General features: G+C 42.0%; 1 protein-coding gene across 1 annotated transcript; it reads right to left on the reverse strand.

Annotated features, from left to right (window-relative positions):
• Positions 1–400: 400 nt before the first annotated feature.
• peli2 (pellino E3 ubiquitin protein ligase family member 2) lies at positions 401–17,496 on the reverse strand. The gene is made up of 6 exons (XM_086095208.1): positions 17,195–17,496; positions 8,993–9,122; positions 6,048–6,149; positions 4,692–4,889; positions 4,360–4,548; positions 401–3,163 (listed from the first exon to the last, which is right to left on the reverse strand). The coding sequence occupies exons 1-6, from the start codon at positions 17,269–17,271 to the stop codon at positions 2,585–2,587; spliced, it is 1,275 nt and encodes a 424-aa protein (XP_085951334.1). The 5' UTR covers positions 17,272–17,496; the 3' UTR covers positions 401–2,584.
• Between the last annotated feature and the right edge of the window lie 1,696 nt (positions 17,497–19,192).

Below are 19,192 nucleotides of genomic sequence, written 5' to 3' on the forward strand. Positions count from 1 at the left end.
TGGCGTTGTCCTCCATTGTTGAGGAAACAGTGCCCCCCTGTGGCTCAAACTGGAGACGCCAAGGAATGCAGCTCATCCAATCATTCTCAACGGTGATTTTTGAGATGAGCTTGATAGGAGATAAAGAGCTGATACAACATGGAATGTGCCTAAAACAGACTTCAAGAAAATGCTGCCTCTTATCTCCCCAAAAAATTCATTTTGGCAATGTAGATCCCAAAGAAATACACAAGAGGAAAATGATGAAACACGTATGCAAGCGTGCGTAATCATGTTGCTATGTAGTACAAATATTCCCTGTCTATAAAATTCTTTAAAAATTCCCGTCAAGTGTGAAATTTGAGATGTCAGGATGAAAATTAAATGGGGGGGAAAGAAAAAAAAAAGACATCGCTGCAGATTACTTTTAAAAAATATTTAATTTTTCTTTGCATTGGGAGAAGTACTGAATCAGTGCGTCCTATGGCTTGTGTACACACTTCCTGTAGAGACTAAATCATGAACAAGCCCTTGAGGACCCACCCATGTTTACCAAGAAGGAATGTTTGAGGCAGCTGTTGGAGAACACGCAACCTGCAGTGAGGAATGCTTCTGACTGCCTGGTACGTGGCACAAGTCGTTCTCGACCTCGCAATGCCTTTTATGTCAAACGTAACAACATGGCGTCACCTCTGAGCTGAGCTGCTTCAACTTTTAAAAAGGAAGTTTTTGTAGGGAGAGGAGAACATTTTGGGTGAATTCAAGGTGGCTCTGCCCCTCAGTCATCCATAGTTCTGGAAGACGACTTGAATGCAGCTACTGGAAGCAAAACTCAGTTTGAATGCTCGGTATTGTTTGCGACGGAGGCAGAATCAACACTGTTGCCAATATTCTCCACATATGGACACAGTCTGTTAAGCTAACATCACAAAAAGAATACACAGATTTGTCCCCGATTTTTTTAGTTTCACTTCATCCGCTAGTTTGTTTTTGAGTCATCCGCGCGCACAAAAGAACAAATTTGGCATCATGTGAGATAATATCATTATTCCCATGGAGCTGGTGCATGCGACTGGAATCCAAAGCTGTCAACATTGCGCCGCAGCAGCGGTCCGGGTTTAGGGATTGTTTACAGAACCACTTTTGCTTCTTGCGCGTGGAGAGAAAATAGCTCCTCCTTATATTTGGTATAATCTCTGCACGCTGCTGAGGCGATGCCCAGGTTTCTTGGCGCTCCAGTCGCTGGCTTCAAGCCAGCGCAGGATGAAGCCAACAACAGTGCAGACGGCGTACAGTACACGTGTGGGACTGAGACACACTTATCAGTGATGCATATGCTTGCTATACAGTCTCAGGTCTTATCTTTCGAGTCTATCGAGAGGCTGTAATCCGGTACAATCATTGTCAAGCCCTGCAAGGTTCTCGTCGAGCATTTGGCTGGTGGGCTGAGAGATCATAAGGGAGGCTTTTGGGGTGAAATGATGCGGGGGGGGGCTCTTCTTTCAAATAAAGCCCGAGGGCACCCACGGCGTCCAGCACGCGCACACACACAATCAAAAACATTCTCACGCGCATTATTTATGAAGGAAAATATATTAACATTTGCATTAGAAAACAGTGCGAGGGCCTCAGTGTAGTAAAATAGTTCTTCTGTGGGATACAAATGCGGAGATGGATCGATGTGGGCTGTCATTTCCTTACACCGGTATGCAAAGCTACCTCACTTGCCTTCAACTAAATATTCTTCTGTGAAAAATATTCCCACTGCTTTGTGGGATTAGAGGCACTGAATTCTGACTGCGTTTATGTGAGGCATATGGAAGCCAACTCCGCAGGGTTACGAGATGCCGTTAGGCTGGGTTAAGGGTAGTGTTGTCCCGATACCGGTATCAGGAGAGGCCCCGGTACTGCATTAAAATAGCGGCATCGGCAAGTACTAACAAGTAACATGCCGACAGCATTATTTCCGACGCTTGTGCACGACATTCACTGATGTGTGACGTGCTCACTGCATGCCGAGCCAAGATATCCTATTGGCCCTTGAATGCTCTGAACCAATGGCAGGGCAGCCTTTTCATGTTGGGGAAAAAAAGAACTGGGAATCGGTATCGGGGGCCAAAAAAACGGCATCGGAACAACACTAGTTAAGGGCCAAATGAGGTGCACCGGACCCCTCGGGTACATCAAGCCAACAGTCCAGCTGTCTGGCTCTTGGAAACCTCTCTGATCCACCAGGAGCTACACTCAGCCTGCTTCAGGCTTGCCTACACATGCTCATTGTTATCAAGTTTAAAAGGAGTAAAAATTATGAAATTCTTTCTACCTAAAGCATAAAATCCACCAGCTATTGTAAATCATGTGGAGCCCCCCAGTGCTGGGGCGTATCTTCTTTAAAGCAGTTGCTTGGCAGGATAGCTGAAAGAGTATTTGGTTCCGGAAGGGAGGGCCCGGCCCGGCCAGGCATCCAGACAGCCTTAACAATCCAAACTATCCCCACCTGAGCTTCCCACAGAGGGTCTAACATGAGGAAAAGGAAACAGAAAATAATCTCAACAGTTTCACAGCATGTTGTCACTCTTGTCTAAGAGCAGAATCGCGCCTCAGCTCAGTCCACGGGGCCCTGGAAAATGAGCTTGGAGCAGCCCTGAGCGAGGCCGAGCTGGGTGGCACAGAAGGGGCACGCGGCATGGAAGGCGTGGGTGCCGTGGGGCAGAGGGATTTCCGACCAGTACTTGACAGACTTCTCCGAGCACACGTGTCCGCACGGCACAAAGGCGTGAGTGGGTGCACCCGTGTCCACATAGAAGGCGGCCTCGCAGCCCAGCCAGAGCGGAACGTAGGGGCCGACCACCCGGCACATGGGACACTCCCGCTGGGTGTTGGGCCCCTGCTCCGAGCGATGGCCCCAGTTGTGGTAGCCGTGCACGTGGCCGCACGCCAGGTACACCCAAGGCTGCTTGTCCTCCAGGCAGGAGAGGGCGCGGCTGCGTTGCATGCTGGGAAAGGCCAGGGTGTTGAGACCCACGGGGCACTGGGGCCGCGCCGCGTTGATCTCCTGCCGGAGGGCCTCTAGGTGCTTTTGGGTGGGGGTGTGAAAGAGACCCTCCGCCGTGCGCCACAGCAAAGTTGCACCGCACAAGTCCACCAGCGAGCCGTCCAGGAGGACGTTACTTTCATTCTCCACCTGAAGACGAAAAAGCTATTAGCAACTATATCCTCGTTTTACTGCACTTTCTCACACAGGTGCTCATCAGTTTTGTTTGTTCTTAGGGTCGTTCCGTGTGATGTGTGATTCCCCAAAAGTGCAACTTAACTGATCATTCAATGAAAATCATTTTCTTTGGTTTCCTTAATTAAAACATTTCGTTAATTCTTCAGCATTATTATTTTTTTTTTTAAATGTTATTTTGAAAAGAAGTACAGTAACAGCTAGGGAAGAAAAAAACACTAATCAGAATAAAGAATAAACCTAGAAAAAATTAGAGCTCCTTTGAATCCACTTTAAACAGGCAGTTAACTATTAAATATCAGGAACAAAGCACTAAGAATAATAATATCGTTGCTGTCCTGTGAAAAACACTTGTGTCCATTTTCTTTCTTTCTTTAAAAAATTTTTTTTACATTTATGGAATGAAACTGAAGGCAGACATCCCAAAAACATAAAAACCAATAGTGTTTTTCACAGGACAGCGACAATATATTAAAGCGCTAAAATCACCTTTAAAAAAAACAAAAAGGATAAATAAAAACAGCAATTTTATTTTATTTCATTCATTCATTCATTTTCTGAACCATCTTGAAAACAAAATATAGAATATTTGGCACACAACATACATGTAACATGTTGAGTTTAAATAAATAAATGTTAACATAAACAAATGTTGTTTTAATTATTTTTAGAAAGTTAGTGTCACCATCACTGGTGAGCTATTTTTAAAACAGACCATGTGCTACTGTGTGGTGTTTGGGCAACATGGGTATTTATTATTATTTATTTTTTTAAGAACAGAGCAAAATGGCCCTTTTCCTTTTTTGGAGGAGGAGGCTCCTCCTCCACGTCTCTTCCTGTTCTCAGCTAACCAAGAAGGAGAAAAAAATAGTTAATTGGAGGCAATTAACTTGAAAGAGGTAGCTTTATTAGCAACCCTGCAAGCATGAGACTTGAGCTGACGTGGTTGTTGTGATTTTTGGCATCACATTATTGATCTTGGAAATAGATTATTACATTTTTTTCCACATACCCCTTGTAATGTGCCAAATACTGTATTGGAGCACAGCCATTTATTATTATTTTTTAAACATATGGTATATTGGTGATTTTGTGCGACATTGATTAAATGACAATTGCCAACTACGTGCGTGTGTTTAGCAAGCACTGACCAGTTTGCCTGGAGTCTGTGCGGAGCGCGTCTCTCTCAGGGTGTATACATCCCCACACACAGAAATCTCCCGCCATACGCCGGGCTTGGATTCCTCCGTAAACCCGCCCTTGGGATGCATCACCAGCACACCATTGGTTGTCAGACCATCCATGTGACCATCAGGATTCTTCCACTTTGCAGCTTTTTCCTGGTAGAAACAGAAGCCCAAATCAAGATGTTAACTGACGTATTGGCCATGTATGTACAAAGAACTTGTAAACTGGTAAGCATACACTACAAGAAAAGATGCGGCGCTATTAAAAAAAAAGATAAACAGTAACTAGTAATCACCCCAAGGAAGATATTCTTGGACGAGTCAAACCCGGCTGCGTAGATACGAGCGGTGTAGGGAGGATTCCGCTCACATACGACTCGGCAGGCGAAACGTGAGATGGTGCTCTGTGTGATGGGAGTCTCTTCGCCCTCCTGGCCTCCTGCTATAGTGTCTGTCACCACAAAGTCAATGGGACTCTCAGTGGAACGGCCAATCTATTTGTGAGTGCGGGGGGGGAAACATTGTTCAGAAATGGAACAAATCACTAATCTAATACAATATCTTCATGTCATTTCTTTTGCTGCTTTGTGGTGAGCATAAAAAGGCATAAATACATTTTGTTTGATAGTTTTCCTGCAATAGTACAATTGTATAGCAAGCAGCCTGTTTTCCATGTTTCTCTCCAATAACACACCTGATTCATGACCAGGATCGTGATCAGGCTTCTGCAAAGCTTTCTGATTAGCTGATCATTAGATTCGGCTGTGCTTCAGGAGGGAAACATGGAAAACAGGCTGGATAGGGGCTCTCGAGGACCGAGTTTGAGCACCCCTGATTTAGACTCTCCCTTGCGGCAGAAGCGGGTGGGAATTTTTTAATGAAATATTTTGGCAAAACTGACTATCTAGGGTGAATGAACTGTGTTAAAAATGAGTTTTTTTCCAATTTGCAAAACAATGTGTCGAAATTCATAGTTACTATTATTCCCTTTGCTGTAAACTCAAGATTCATGATCAATTAAATTGCTTTTTTTAATATATACAAAGCAAAAACATAAATTAAAAAAAAAAAAGCAGAGAAACATACTATATACGTTTTCTACAAAAAAAATGGTTAGGTTAATGGGTTAGGGAGGGGTAATGGGAAAAACAATCCCAGAAAAAAAGGAAAATCCAAAATCGGAAAAAAATATTGAGAGAAAAAAAATCAGATTAAGCAAATCTGCGGGTGCTGAACTGTGAATATGCCGGGTCAACTGTAGTTTTAAGGTGTAACATCACCATTCACCACTAGATGGCAGACATGTCCTAGTCTTATACTGCCCTATACAACACGTGTAGGTCTAATGTTTTGTGAATCTGAAATAATATAGTACAGAAGTCAGAACAAACATAGTACCTCAATAATATAAAAATTTTCAGTGAGTTTATACATGCATTGAAAAATGTATTCTGAAAAATGAAATATATTAATCAAGAGCACATATTTTGCATGCATGCACATATTTTGTCTATTCAAAATGGTATTTTTGTCAAACATCTGGTTAGTAAGTGTGTGGCCCTATGTGGCCCCCATTCGCACTCTTGAAAACTTCTGGCACCCTCCAGTATGTAAGTTGCCCACCCCAAACATTCCAGACAAGAGCATTCTACCTGAAACATGTCGGTGTCCTTATCATAGCTGTACTCCACCACCACTGTCTGGTTGCGGGACAACGTGTATGAGATGCTGTGCTGACCTTTGGAGTTGACAGCCTAAAACGGAAATCAAACATAAATGGTAAAAATAAGCAACGTTTAATAATGGTAACGCAAACGCATGCTAAAACCAGGGAGGGGGGATTTTTCATTGTAAAGTACGGGTTAAACCATGCATGCTTGTGTACAAGAAGTTTCCAAAGAACAACTTCTCAAGCAAAAGCTTTTTGCAACCATTGCATTGTCTCAGAAGTATAGTTACAGATTTAAGAGAACAATAGCACCAACAATATATTGTGTCTCAACATCCAGTTAGTGTAGAAGTATATCGAAGAGAAATGTGTGCAAGGGAACCCTCCTATGGCAGTGACCATAAACTGCCCACTGGCCTCAGTTAGCTCCAACTCGCTGACCCACCGGACTGTCTCAATGCAAAAGTTAGATCCGCTCTGCTCCCACAGACGCTTTACCACATGCCTCTTTAATCTGCAAATTCCACTCCCCCAAAACAAACCCACCCTTACCGACCTCCTCCCTTTGTCACGTGCGAAAGAAACGGAGGGAGAAAGTGGGTCAACGGCGTTGCTGCTTTCGGGTTAGGGTCAGCTGTCATCACTTGTGGGTTTCCCTCACAAACAAACGGTGCTCCACCTGTTCAACAGCAAGAATGCGAGCAAAAAGGAAAAACGCTACGGTTGAACCCCCATTTATCGGAGCAGTTATGTTCCAGATTCACCTGCGACAGGTGAAAAGGCGCAATTGAGACCATGTAAAATAAATATATTTTGTCAATGGTCTTACCCTTACCCCTCTCGAATTACTGGAACACATTTAAGCATATTGAAACACCTCTCAACAGTGTGACTGTCACTGTGGGGCGAATGACAAAAAAAAGGCTGACCTTTCAGCGTCAAGGAAGGCTTCCCTCAAATTAAGTTTCGCACGCTCCTCTTTTTCTTCAAGCTATTTTTGACCCGTGTGTGCACAGCTGGGAGCCGAGGGTCAGTCAACTGTTACAACTTCCTCCTCTGTTTGCCCTCCTGATCCTGAACTTGGTAGTTAACAGCATGTGTGGCAGGGCGGCAAAAGAGAATGGAGTAGACAATGCATGTAACCGACAGTTCCTGCAACCAGCAAGTTGGAATCATCATTATGCAAGATCAACACTCGTGACGCTTGAAGCTTACTGGGTATGTAAAAAGATCAACTCCACATTTTCAAAAGGGTACCAGTAGTAGCAGAGGAAAAGTGTGATGATAATCAATGAACCAGAAATTTAACTAACGATAAGAAGAGGTGTGTTGTTTCAAAATGAGCAATATAATCGATTAAACATTGCAAAACTTAACTTATTTCATCAATACCTATAAAACCACTATGTGACAATAGCAATCTGCAAACACTTTGCTATTAGGGGTGTGAATTGCCTAGTATGGTACGGGTGGCTGGGTGGGGGTCGGGGGGATGTCTGGGGGTTTGGGGGCCAAACAGAATCTGCTTCTCCCTCTGGTCGCTGAATCGGTGGAGGCTGGTGTTTGTGGATCTCACTCTGCTTCATCTATCCTTCCTTCAGTCTTTCCTTTGGTCTTTTGAGGTATCTCTAATTTGTTGGAATTTAGATGTTTCTGGAGTTGGTGAAAGATGGTTTGTAACTCTGTGGGTAGTAGCTGGTGTCTGGTCGATGCTGGATTTCACTTTGCGTCATCTTTCTTTTCTTGGATCCTTCCTCTGGTCCCCTGACAACTTCACGACTCTAGCGGGATTCTGAAGTATTCGGTTAAGGTGAAGGGTATGTGACTTAACAGGTTTCAGGTAAATTAATGAGCACAATCTCACACGCACACACACACACAAAATAAAAAATAAATTAAAAAAAGAAAGCGCAATGATGATGGCATGTTGAATCGGTGAGATTACCGAATGAACATACTGAGATCTCTAAAAAAATTAATAAGCCAAACAGACGTTAATGAAAGTGATGCAGCCCTTCAAATCAGTTGAGAAACCAACGTTGAAAGAAATTAGTCAGACTTGATATTCAATACTAATTTCGCCCCCCACCCCCCCAAAAAAGTTTTCCAAAACAGCCATTCCAGCCTTGTGCAAGAGTGAAAGAAATCATTCAAGACATAAGAAATCTCAAGTTACTCTGCCACTACATATATGTGGTTGTACAGTATGTTGTTACAAGCGCAATTTGACAATTGTACAACAGATTATGAGTCCGTTTTATTCATATATATCTTCTATTTAAGACATTTTGTTTGTTGTTATATATTCTATTGTGCTGTAGTATCACTATGTGAGTGGCATTAAAAACAACAACACTATCATTTATTGTGATAGTTTGTAAGAAAAGATATCATCCTAAAACATTTGTTATCAGGACAGGCCCGCATGCATCTAAATTTGATAGACCGCTACAGTTTCACAGAAGACTTGCAGTAAAACATCGACAGGCATCAAGAGTCGAATTCCACATGGTGAGAGTAACATGAGCCCAGGGTCCTTCGGCCAGAGAGCTGAACTACCAGCAAACGTGTGGAGGATTGGCCCTCAGGGGGTGCAAATGAAAGCAACCCCTCTGGCGTTTTAAGCAGTATTGCTCGGAGACCAAAGGGAGGAATGCAGGAAGGAAGGCCGACGTGTTCTACTGGACCAGGCAGTTTGTGGAAGCGTCTTAGGTGCAAAAGAAAAAGTAAACTGCAAGGCCTTACAAAGAAGTGTTGTTCTACCAGAAACATCAATGAGATATGTAAACAATACGGGTATGCTGCACATTCAACGCTGAAGTAATTGAGAAAACAAGGTGCCTGCACTTCGGACTACTTAAGCAGACATGGTTGTCTAAATCAAAACACAGGCAGGTGATTGCGCTTTTCGACTTGTTAAATGTGTACCTTGCTGTCTTGGGGTGTGTTGAGGATGTGCACGGCACTCGGCTTAACGCCATTGGCTTTGGTCCTCTTGTATAGCGCAAATCTGCTTTTCCGTCTACCGCGATCCCCATTGGGCAGGGAGCCATTGTACCTGTCATAGAGAGGGGGTGGGGTAAAGGGAAGGACAGTAAATACATGCCCACACAAATTGAAATAAAAAAAAGTTTTGGGGAGCAGCATCAGGATGTCAGGTGGGAATTACAGGCATAATTCTTATAATCATAACAAGCAAACCAAGAGAATTAGAAACATTCATGTGTTTCAAAAGGAGCTTTGGAAATCTAGCACAACCTATTAGCACACTAAGCATTACCTTGGATGCTGTCGCTTATTACATAATGCGCACTGTGATTTGGGTTGGTGTGCACAGTGCAAAGTGCAGCCGTTTTTCCTTTTTTGTCCCGCCCGCATACCAGCAGCTTTTGGGATGCACGTCAGGTTTGTTGTTTGAGGCATTTCCAGTCATTCTCGTGACCTTGTCTGTCCCCTTCCTGTAGGACTGGACCCCTCCTGTGCCCACGACCACACATCCACCATTTACCAGCTGATTCCTGCTTTTCAACTCTTATCCAACACACAGACCTCCTGTCAGATAATCACACATAACTACAAGGAACTGGACATACATTACAAGCCACATATCTCAACAACCTCAAATAGGTAATGAATTCAGATCATAATTAATAATGGCCCACATGGATGGTCAGGCACTGAAACACAAAGTCCAAGTCAGGCCACAGCACAAAGCGGGCCTGTTGGACAAGGCACCCACTGAGAGCAAGTGTGGCACTGGGTGGTACAATAGATGACTCTCCAAACAACTGAATTATTTAATGCATTTCGCCTGTTAGCATTTCCAGGCTCAAGATACAGTAAGCGGTCTCACATCACAGTTTGCGAGTCAAAAAAAGTTTTTTTTTTGCACCTCATCAAAATACATTGAAATAAAAAAATCTGTCATTCCCAGTTTCACTAAGTTTTTCTGATTATTGAACTGCTGAGGCAGTCCCCAAAAAGCTTCACTGAGCTGGATGCATGAGTGTAATGTGGCACGGCGACAATGTGCTCCTGTCACCGTCACGCTAGTAATGAGAGGTAAAGGCAAGCACCAGCTTGTTCGAAACACGCTTTGGCTGGCTAACTATTGCGCCTAAAGCCCATTGCAGTGTCGCTCCTAAGACAGAAATTACCATCTCCATGGAGGTGAACAAGCTATACTTCAAGTTCTGACAAGCATTGTTCTCACGAAGGGATGAGGAAGAAAGACGGCGAAGCCGTGTTAACTGCTAAGCTAACCTAAGATGGACTTGTCATCGTTTCACACCAAAAGTAAAGTAAGTGTTTGGATGATCAAGTACCGGCACACTTCACAAATGTCAGGCTGGGACCGTGTTAAAGTGGAGCATATCCAACTTTGAAGCAAACTTGCAAGAAAATTTAATTAGTGTCTGGAGAAAATGTTTTAATCTAGAGAGCTAAAAAAACAAACAGGAAACAAGAAATAAATTATGTTACGGCGTGTGTCAGCCAAGATGGCCTATGATCCTAAAAGTATGTATCGGACACCGGTAGTATAAAATATTTATAATATCAATTGTTATTTGATTGTTATTGTTCGATACCACTTTTTTTTCTTTTTTAAAGACTGATGCCAGGAAGAGTACTTATTTTATATTAGCCCTTTCCTTCTGGCTGGGGGTGTACTACTGGAAATGAACCTTTTAGCTATAATTGGGTGCATTTATTTACATTTTATTATTGAAATGTTCACTAATGTACCCATGTCACAGGGCTTGTTTCAGCTGACTACTGGATCACATGTGGCCCGATGACATCACGTACGCACATGGACAAACAAGTCGGTGTTGCAATTCACCAAAATGTGGATGGACGAACAAATGCATTCAGTTTTGTGATGCTTCCACCGTGGAACCAGTGTTGTAGTGTCCAGAGTATACCCACCTCTTTTTCAGTCAGCATCAAGTATACCCACCACTTTTTCAGTTAGCATTGAGTAATCATTGTCACACTCACTCTAACATCGGGCTCAATTTGTACAAATGGCGAGTTCTGAAATTTAGGCCACTTTAATTTGCACATTTATTGATCCCTCCGTTGAAATTAAAATTATGTCGGTATGCCATTATGCTCATTTTGGTTCATCGACTGGACGCACAAATGGCCTGAAACTTTAATCCGTGTGTGGCTTTTATCCGATGGATGGCTTGCACATGCCGCATGCAGGTCTGATAGAAAAGGTCTTCAACTAAAAAAAATACAAAATAAAATCCACTGGCGGAAATGTGCTTCCGACAGTGAGGGGGAAAAAAACACTTTTTTTTCCCCCACTGGCGGATTCTGACGGTGTTAACAAAAACATTTTTTTAATTAATGGCGGGAATGGGCTTCCATACAAGTCAATTTGGGCCAATTCATAAATAAAAAAGTAACATAAGTGGCATAAAATCCTTAATCCTTTACCAGTTATTACAAATTAGGACGAATTATATTCGTGTCACAAATCTCCATTCAATGACATGCGCTCTATTTTGATGTATAGTTAGAATTTTGTTGACATACCTACATCGTCTAACTTGTTACGATCTCAGGTTATAGACAGTGTGATACTGGTTTGGCTGCTGTATGCATGTCTGATATTGCTCGCTGTGGTCCAAGGAATGTTCAGGGAGTTTGTGTGAATGCTCAGACACATGGAAAATTACAGGGAAGTTACACTGAATTTAAATCATGCAAATTCAGTATAATGTATTTTTCAAATGAGTAATTAACTTTACTAGCAACAACAAAAAATCAACTGCAATGAAAAAGATAATTGACTATGCAATCAATGTGATTTGTCTCTCGCTTTCCAAGGTTAGCTAAGTGTTAATTTGAGGTTACGGGTTAATTCGGGATCACAAGATTGTAATTTTAGTAGTCACCTGTTATCCTTTTCTATTCAGAGAGCATAATACTTAGTACTACTATTTCAGTGTAATTTTACAGTTACTATAAGTGAAATATTTCACCATTTTAATACTGACAACGTCACCACCACCTTTCTCACGTTAACCTGTGTTTTAATGTAAAGTTTTCTTTTTTTTAGCCTCTGCCAGGCAGACAAAGGATTTACCTTCCAATACTTAGCAGTGGGGATTAGAGAAGATATTGCTATATTGCCCAGCACCCATGCTGTTACACAAGGCAGGCACATGAAACTCCTATGGGTACGTTTACACAACAACAACTTAGTAAAAGCACAATTGCTGGAAGAAAAGTTCAACGCAAGGATTAGAATGTCGTCAAAATGATCAGTGTTTGCACCGACCATTAAAAACTCCAGGGGGGGGCACTTAAAAATCCTCCTCAATCTAAGCTTTCTAAATGAATACCTTTCATTGTAGTACACGATGAGAGACATGAAGAATAGAGATATTGCATAAAACATGTTTGACTTGATTCTGCTTCAAGGAAATCGTAATTTGCAGTTATAAAAAAAATTGACAAACGAGACCAATTATAGCCTCTTAACAATAAAAGTATTCCTAAAGCAGTTTTTAATAATACAAAAAAAATATTTTAAACAACCACAATTATTACTCAAACTTACAACTAGAATGAGATATGTGGTAGTTAGAACCTAAACTACAGAAATAAATCCCTGGCATAACATTACTCTACAGAAGCCAACCTAGGGGCAAAAAGAGCAAACGAGTAACATCAACCGACTCAAGCTGCATGACCTGAAGAATCCGATAGATACAGTATGATCTTGTACAAGAGATGCAGTATTAAGTCCGAATATGCTCCCAACGTTGTTGACATCTCAACAAGTGTTAGCGTGTGCCAGAGATGTCCCCAAGTTGATTTGTACATTTCCTTGACCGAGTAGCTCTTAAAGGGCGAAACGAACTAAGTTCAATCAATAGGCCCAGTCTCTACGCCACAATGGACAGAGGAAGCTGAGTAGAAGCAAAAGCTAGGCCCTGATCAATCCATCCTTTCATTTCCAGGATGCCCACGCAGCCCCCCGACCCCCCTTCGCACGCCCTCGCCGACCAGCACCGGTTGAGTCCGTGCAGTCAAGCGATGAGGCCGAGCAATCCTAGTCATGGCACTCATGGCAACAAACTGCCAAGGGAATCGCTTCTCTTTGTTCCATGTTGTCAGCTTGCTTGTCTGCCCCTCCTTTTCTTATCAATGAGACGGAAGGAGGTGTCACATGAGGTGATTATACACCCATCAAATGTGTCTGTGTCTCAGTACAGATGAAATAGGATCAACTTCAAACATGCCACATGTTCCTCCAGGGGCAGTACTTTTTGTCTCGCACAAGAAGCAGTCTGACGGAGGGGGAGCGAGGGACAAAACCACTCTGTCACAAATTCATATCAGTCCTTTCAAAAACAGATATACAAGCCCAAAGCACAAAGAATATGACACATTATTGGTCAAACCATTCAGTTTTGGTACAACATTTTCTAGCCCTTAGCACCTTACAAAAATAACTTGCTTATTTAATTTAACCACTGGACAAATAGGCAGGTTATCTTCTTCTTATATATATATATATATATATATATATATATATATATATATATATATATATATATATATATATATATATATATATATATATATATATATATATAAATATATAAAAAGGGCATAAATTGTACTAACTGTTTTGGATCAGAGGCCCATGCCATGTCAGATTTGAGTCCTAACAGATCAAAATAGCTCTAACTTTTTTTTGTGGCATACCATAGGTTTTTCCCTCCCCAACGGGTTGGCCTTATTTGCGAAGGACGAAATATGCCACGGTCAAGAACCGAGACCTGAGCTCTGAGTCGACAGTCTTGAATAGGTTGGGCACAGGATAGTGAGGCAATGTTCGATGTTAAGGTGGCTTTAGGGAGGCATAATAGTCAATTAAATCATGCTAAGTATTCTTTTGACAATGTGTAATTGAGTTTTGATGCAACTGGGGGATAATGGAGTGCACTGTTGATTCAGCCTCAACTAGTTTGCTGTTTAAATATGTATCAGTCATGTGAAATTGAGCTGCATCAATGCAGTCCCCTTCTATTTCTAATGTTTGATCTTTTGAAATGTTACACCTCAAATGACTGCCGCTTGGCCTCCCACTCTACTCTATGCCACTCATCAGGACTTGGTAGAGGACCAAGTGTGAACTATAACCAAACATGAATATCTCCAACGTTCCATGGTGTTATTCAGTGCTGTTGACTTGAGAAGGCTTTGACATTTAACACAAGCCGTTTATTACAGTATTAAAAGCTTTTTAACAGACTTAGTTACTTACTATTTGACCTCATATAATTTGATTGTACAATTACAATGTTGCATAAAATGTTTAAGACGTGGAACAAAAGAACAAGTAACAATATCACAGATAGTGAAGTTCAAACAATGGAGTAGATACCACGGACTTCCGTAAGTCACACACCAACGCTGTTTCCGGTTACCGTTGCGACATATAGGTCGCGTTCCAATACTCGCACTTCCTTTGCGCGTTCCCGTTGATGGGTGCGAGTGTGTACGGTACCCTACACACTCGCACCCATCAACGAGAACGTGCAATGGAGGGGCACTGGCTTTTTATGTTGCAACAGTAACCGAAAACAGCGTTAGTGTGTGACTTATGGAAGTCAGAAGTCCTGCCTCCTCCGTGGCATATACACCATACTATGTGACAAAGGAAAGTGTAAAAAACTGAGCATTATTATGTTTGTTAAAAACAAAATTTCTATACAGCTCATGAGTCATGTATCTGATTTCAATGGTGTGTACACTAGTGACGCACCGAATATTCGGCCAGCGGAAAAACACTGTGAATGTCCAGATTTTATGTGCGCCGCACCTTGTCCCGCCGCACGCATCCGTGCCCGCCTGTGCGAACTGTGGGCACATTTCAATTTATATTGTGCTTTGTTAAAATGCCAGTGCTAAATAAATATGTTATAATAATATAATTGTAATTAATTATAATAAATGCAATGATAGTAAAAATTGGCATAATTTTTTTCGGCCAAGCATTTTTCATTTTCGGCCCAAAAAATTCATTTTGGTGCATCCCTAGTGTACACCAAATGTTTTGGCCACTGAGAGTACAGGGAATCTTCAAGTCACGGCAGAGTTCCGTTAGCGATGTAACCCGAATTTTGACTTAAGTCGGATTTCCCTGTTTAAGTCGATATTTACATCTAAATACTTTGTACAGTAATTTTAAAAAACATATTTGCGCGACCCAGAGGAGCCGGAACCAATATTCATTCATTCATTGCTGACGGACGGCATAGCTAATTCAAACTTAAACACGGAAATATGACGCGCCTGATGGCGAGTCGACTTGCTGATGGACGTCCACTGCTGGAGGAAACAACAACACAACTTTAAATAACTTAAAAATGCCGTGATTCTTGTGGGAAATTAATGAAAAAGAAGGTGCTACGGACGAGGCACGGGCATTGTTAAGTTGAAACGACGTAGGTCGCGTACGACTTAACTCGAGGACTCCCTGTATACAACATGGTTACAACATACATGGAAACAGAGAGGTTGTGTGTCCATTTAAACACATTTCGTTGCTCTGAACTTCTGTGCATGTGCAATGACCATAAATATCTATTCATGATTCATTCAATTTTCCTCACTGAAATGAATTGAAATGCCATTAATCCTTTTGCAGCACCCCCACCACAAGTGTTTTAAAGCAAAATGTATTGTACGAAACAGATTTTTATGTACAAAAGTGCGCGCTGTAATATCGTGCTATATTGCCAAATCGTTGTTGTTTTTTAAACCCCCCTAGTAATTGTTATTATTGTAGTATTTGTGTGATGGACATGTGCCTTTATGGGGTGTGGCCTAGTGGGTGACATCAGGAGTTGGAGTCACTCCTTGCGACTCTTATTATGTATTTGTGTAATAGACTCTTGATCCATCCAATAAACGGCAGAAAGTGCACCAGGAACTGTAGCTCTCCTTGCCCACATGCAAGGGGCATGTTTAGGTTAAGACTTAAACATTTAATAACAAAACTGATATTGTTTGTTGCTATCCATATTATGTGTTGATTGGAAAAAAAAACAATCACATATTAAATCGTTCAGCCCTAGTTTAAAGACTCAGACAGTGAGTAGGGATTGCACACATACCAGTACATCTCTACTCGTAAAAAATAAAATAAAATAACTATCACTCCGATACTAGACATTGATGTCAGTTTACCAGCCTCGCAAACTTTCCATGCAGGACAAGCAGGAGCTATGTCAACCCTGTGGAGATTGTTTGAGGTAAACACCGGTGACAACACATCTGGAAGTTATGCTCTGCAAAATGGATGAACAACTGACTTCAGTTGTCCCATTTATAACTTATGTGTGCTACTCTCGAGAAGCAATCCTGTATTTATTTCTAGTTACTTTCCTCGGAGTGAACACACAGGGGTAACATGGCATCCGTATATTTATTTGTACAATTTACACTCTTTCATAGGCCTGGTTCTTCTTCATCTCATATCTATGTACTCATTTTAGATAGGCCCGGACAGAGGTATCACATAACTGAAATATCTTTTGTGTGCGTGAATGTGCTGAGGAGCAAGCAGTGTGTTAAAAATGGGGAAGAACTATGGTCATTGGGGGAGGGGGGCATCTGCACTTCCGAATTCCTGAAACCCCATGAATCCAACTTCTGAGGTGGGAAGCGTGGCACTCAATCCACAGGGGTAACCAAAGTTTTGCGGGTCGAATAAATCGTGTCTTTATCTTCCCACACGCATGTAGTATTTTATTCCGCTTCAAAACACCAGAGAACCGTAAAACATCACAAAACGTCAACTCGAAAGAAGGCAACCTTAATGTACACACCTGAAATGTGCACGTGTCCCGTCGGAATTGAAACGTGACTATACGAATCTTTGGCGTCTTAAAAGCAAAATACTGTCACAAGAAAGTAGTGTTTTCTTTACTAAAAAATTGCGTTTTAGGAAAAGTCGTTGAGCTAAGTTAGTTAGCTACGGAATGAACACTCTTGTGAAACTTCCTCTGCGTAAAGAGGTCGCTTTGGCGTTCGCGTAGTAAAATTCTAACACAAGAGTTGTGTATTTTGTTTTTGTTTTAGTGAAACAGAACTTACCCCAAAACGACCAACTCGCCGTATTTAACTGGGTCTTTGGAGGGGGCGCAGTGTTCCTCTTGGCTGGACGAAAACATGAGGCTTGTAGCTTCGCTGTGTGGCGTTCGCTGTACACTAAATGAACCAGATATAGCCGGGGTCTACCTTCGAAAAGCTCGAACACGCACTTAGTTCATCTCATATATCCAAAGGCGGGTGTTCAAAAGCCGGCGAACGTCCGCTTTTTATCAAATAAACGCGGCCTCTAACTTCTTTTCGGTGACATGGCAAAGCGTAACTTTAGTTGGCCGTTGAACGCGCTCTGAAGCGGATACAAAAACAGCTAAGAGATGGAGCGGAATGTACCATTCGCTTGTTCTTCACTTTGCACGGGGGAGTTCAAGATCTTACCGACTTCTTTTAAAGAGATTGTTTTGACCAAAGTCGGTCGAAAATTGCTTTTGGTGTTTTGAAATATGATTGATATTATGAAATGAACATGAATAAAGCAATACATACGCGACTTTGCCAATATAAATTACGCAAATATCCTTCCCACACACCCTTGACATGGACGGTGGTTCGCAGTTTATGTTATGTAAACAAAGAGTACAATCTGGGGATTCTTGAACGGATATAATATCCAAATTGTATTCACATATGCGCAGTTAATTGCTTCCCACGAAATATAGGCGTCCCTTAAATATTCCGTATGTTTTTTTGTTTTGTTTTTTATCTAAAAAGTGTTATACCATTGTGTTTTTATATGCTAATGGTAATAACTTCCATATTTAGCAACCTGTTAATCAATTTTTTGTAGTATCTATGATTGTATTGTATAGTTGCAAGGGCGTTTCAAAGCCTACTAGTTGCAGGGACATTGTTGTGAATTAAATAAATAAATAAACAATGCCATGTTATTGAACACCCCACCCACTACCACCACCCGTGACCTCCAGCCTTGAACCTTTTAATATCCCTCATGACTAGTTTTGTCATGTCGCCTGCCTGATGAATGTGCCACTTAAACTTTTGTCTGTTAGTCTCATCTACACTTTATGGGCCCACCTTGTTTTCACAAGGATCTGCATGGCTGGGGGTGCCATTGCTCCTTCAAACCCCCTTCCCCCAATTATTGCTTCCCTTTTGAACTGGTGTTCAGTTTCAAATGTAGGAGTTTCACGGCTACTCTCTTCTGTGTTCAAACTTTAACCACTTTATATTGTGTGTCCAGGTTAGATCCAGTTGTTCATTAGTGGTGCCAAGAAGGGGGCTTCGGCTCCTTGTCCTCGGATGAATGTGCTTTTATACCTTCTACTGCAGGCCTTGAGGCTGACCACAAAGCTGCGGCTACAATGAGTATTTACAGCTCTTTTGTTTCTTTCATCCACTGGGCATTGTCTGTGCGAGAGCACTCTATAGTCTTTTTCTGTCTGCATACTTGGCCTCCCACATAGGCCTACACACAGACATAGCTTGTGTGCATGTGAGTGTATGTGTGGTGATCAAAGCTCTCGCACATACCACACTGATGGAGAGCAGATGCAGGGAGGGGACTCGCTTTGCTGAATCTGCGCTGGCGTGGTGAGAGTCAAAATCTGAGCTCTGTCAGCCAGGAGGAGGAGCCAAATGTTACCAGGCACTCTCGGTGGCTATAGACCTACCATGACCAGCTACATTGCGTAATTGTGTGTGAGCAATGACGACGTTTGGAAGGCCTCACTTGTCGAAGGTCATGAGTCAGTAAGCAACACCGCAAGCAAAATTCTTCCCGTCGGGATGAGTCAAGTAACACAACAGTGAGAATATGGTCTCACTGTCATTCTGTGTCTGCTTAAAGTGTCATTTTGTGACCACATGTAATGAAAATAAGTCATTTGGAGGGCACCATGGGATGTTCAAATGCATTGTCAGTGAAGACCCAGAGGCACAAGTTCCTTCGAGAGTTTTCCATGAAGGCAAAAGACAGATCTGCAATCAGCTGACTGCAGCATGACAGTGTGGGAGAATGTAAGGAAT

The sequence above is a fragment of the Leptonotus elevatus genome, chromosome 14 (genome assembly GCF_054856555.1).
Source record: "Leptonotus elevatus isolate MCC_2025b chromosome 14, RoL_Lele_1.0, whole genome shotgun sequence".
NCBI classification, from domain to species: domain Eukaryota; kingdom Metazoa; phylum Chordata; class Actinopteri; order Syngnathiformes; family Syngnathidae; genus Leptonotus; species Leptonotus elevatus.

Excerpts from the sequence above, each read along its gene's own strand:
- peli2 (XM_086095208.1), bottom strand. The coding sequence starts at position 17,271 with ATGTTTTCGTCCAGCCAAGAGGAACACTGCGCCCCCTCCAAAGACCCA. Across the intron at positions 6,150-8,992 it reads ACACACCCCAAGACAGCAAG|GCTGTCAACTCCAAAGGTCA; the intron begins GTACACATTTAA and ends TTTCCGTTTTAG. Across the intron at positions 4,549-4,691 it reads CCAAGAATATCTTCCTTGGG|GAAAAAGCTGCAAAGTGGAA; the intron begins GTGATTACTAGT and ends TGTTTCTACCAG.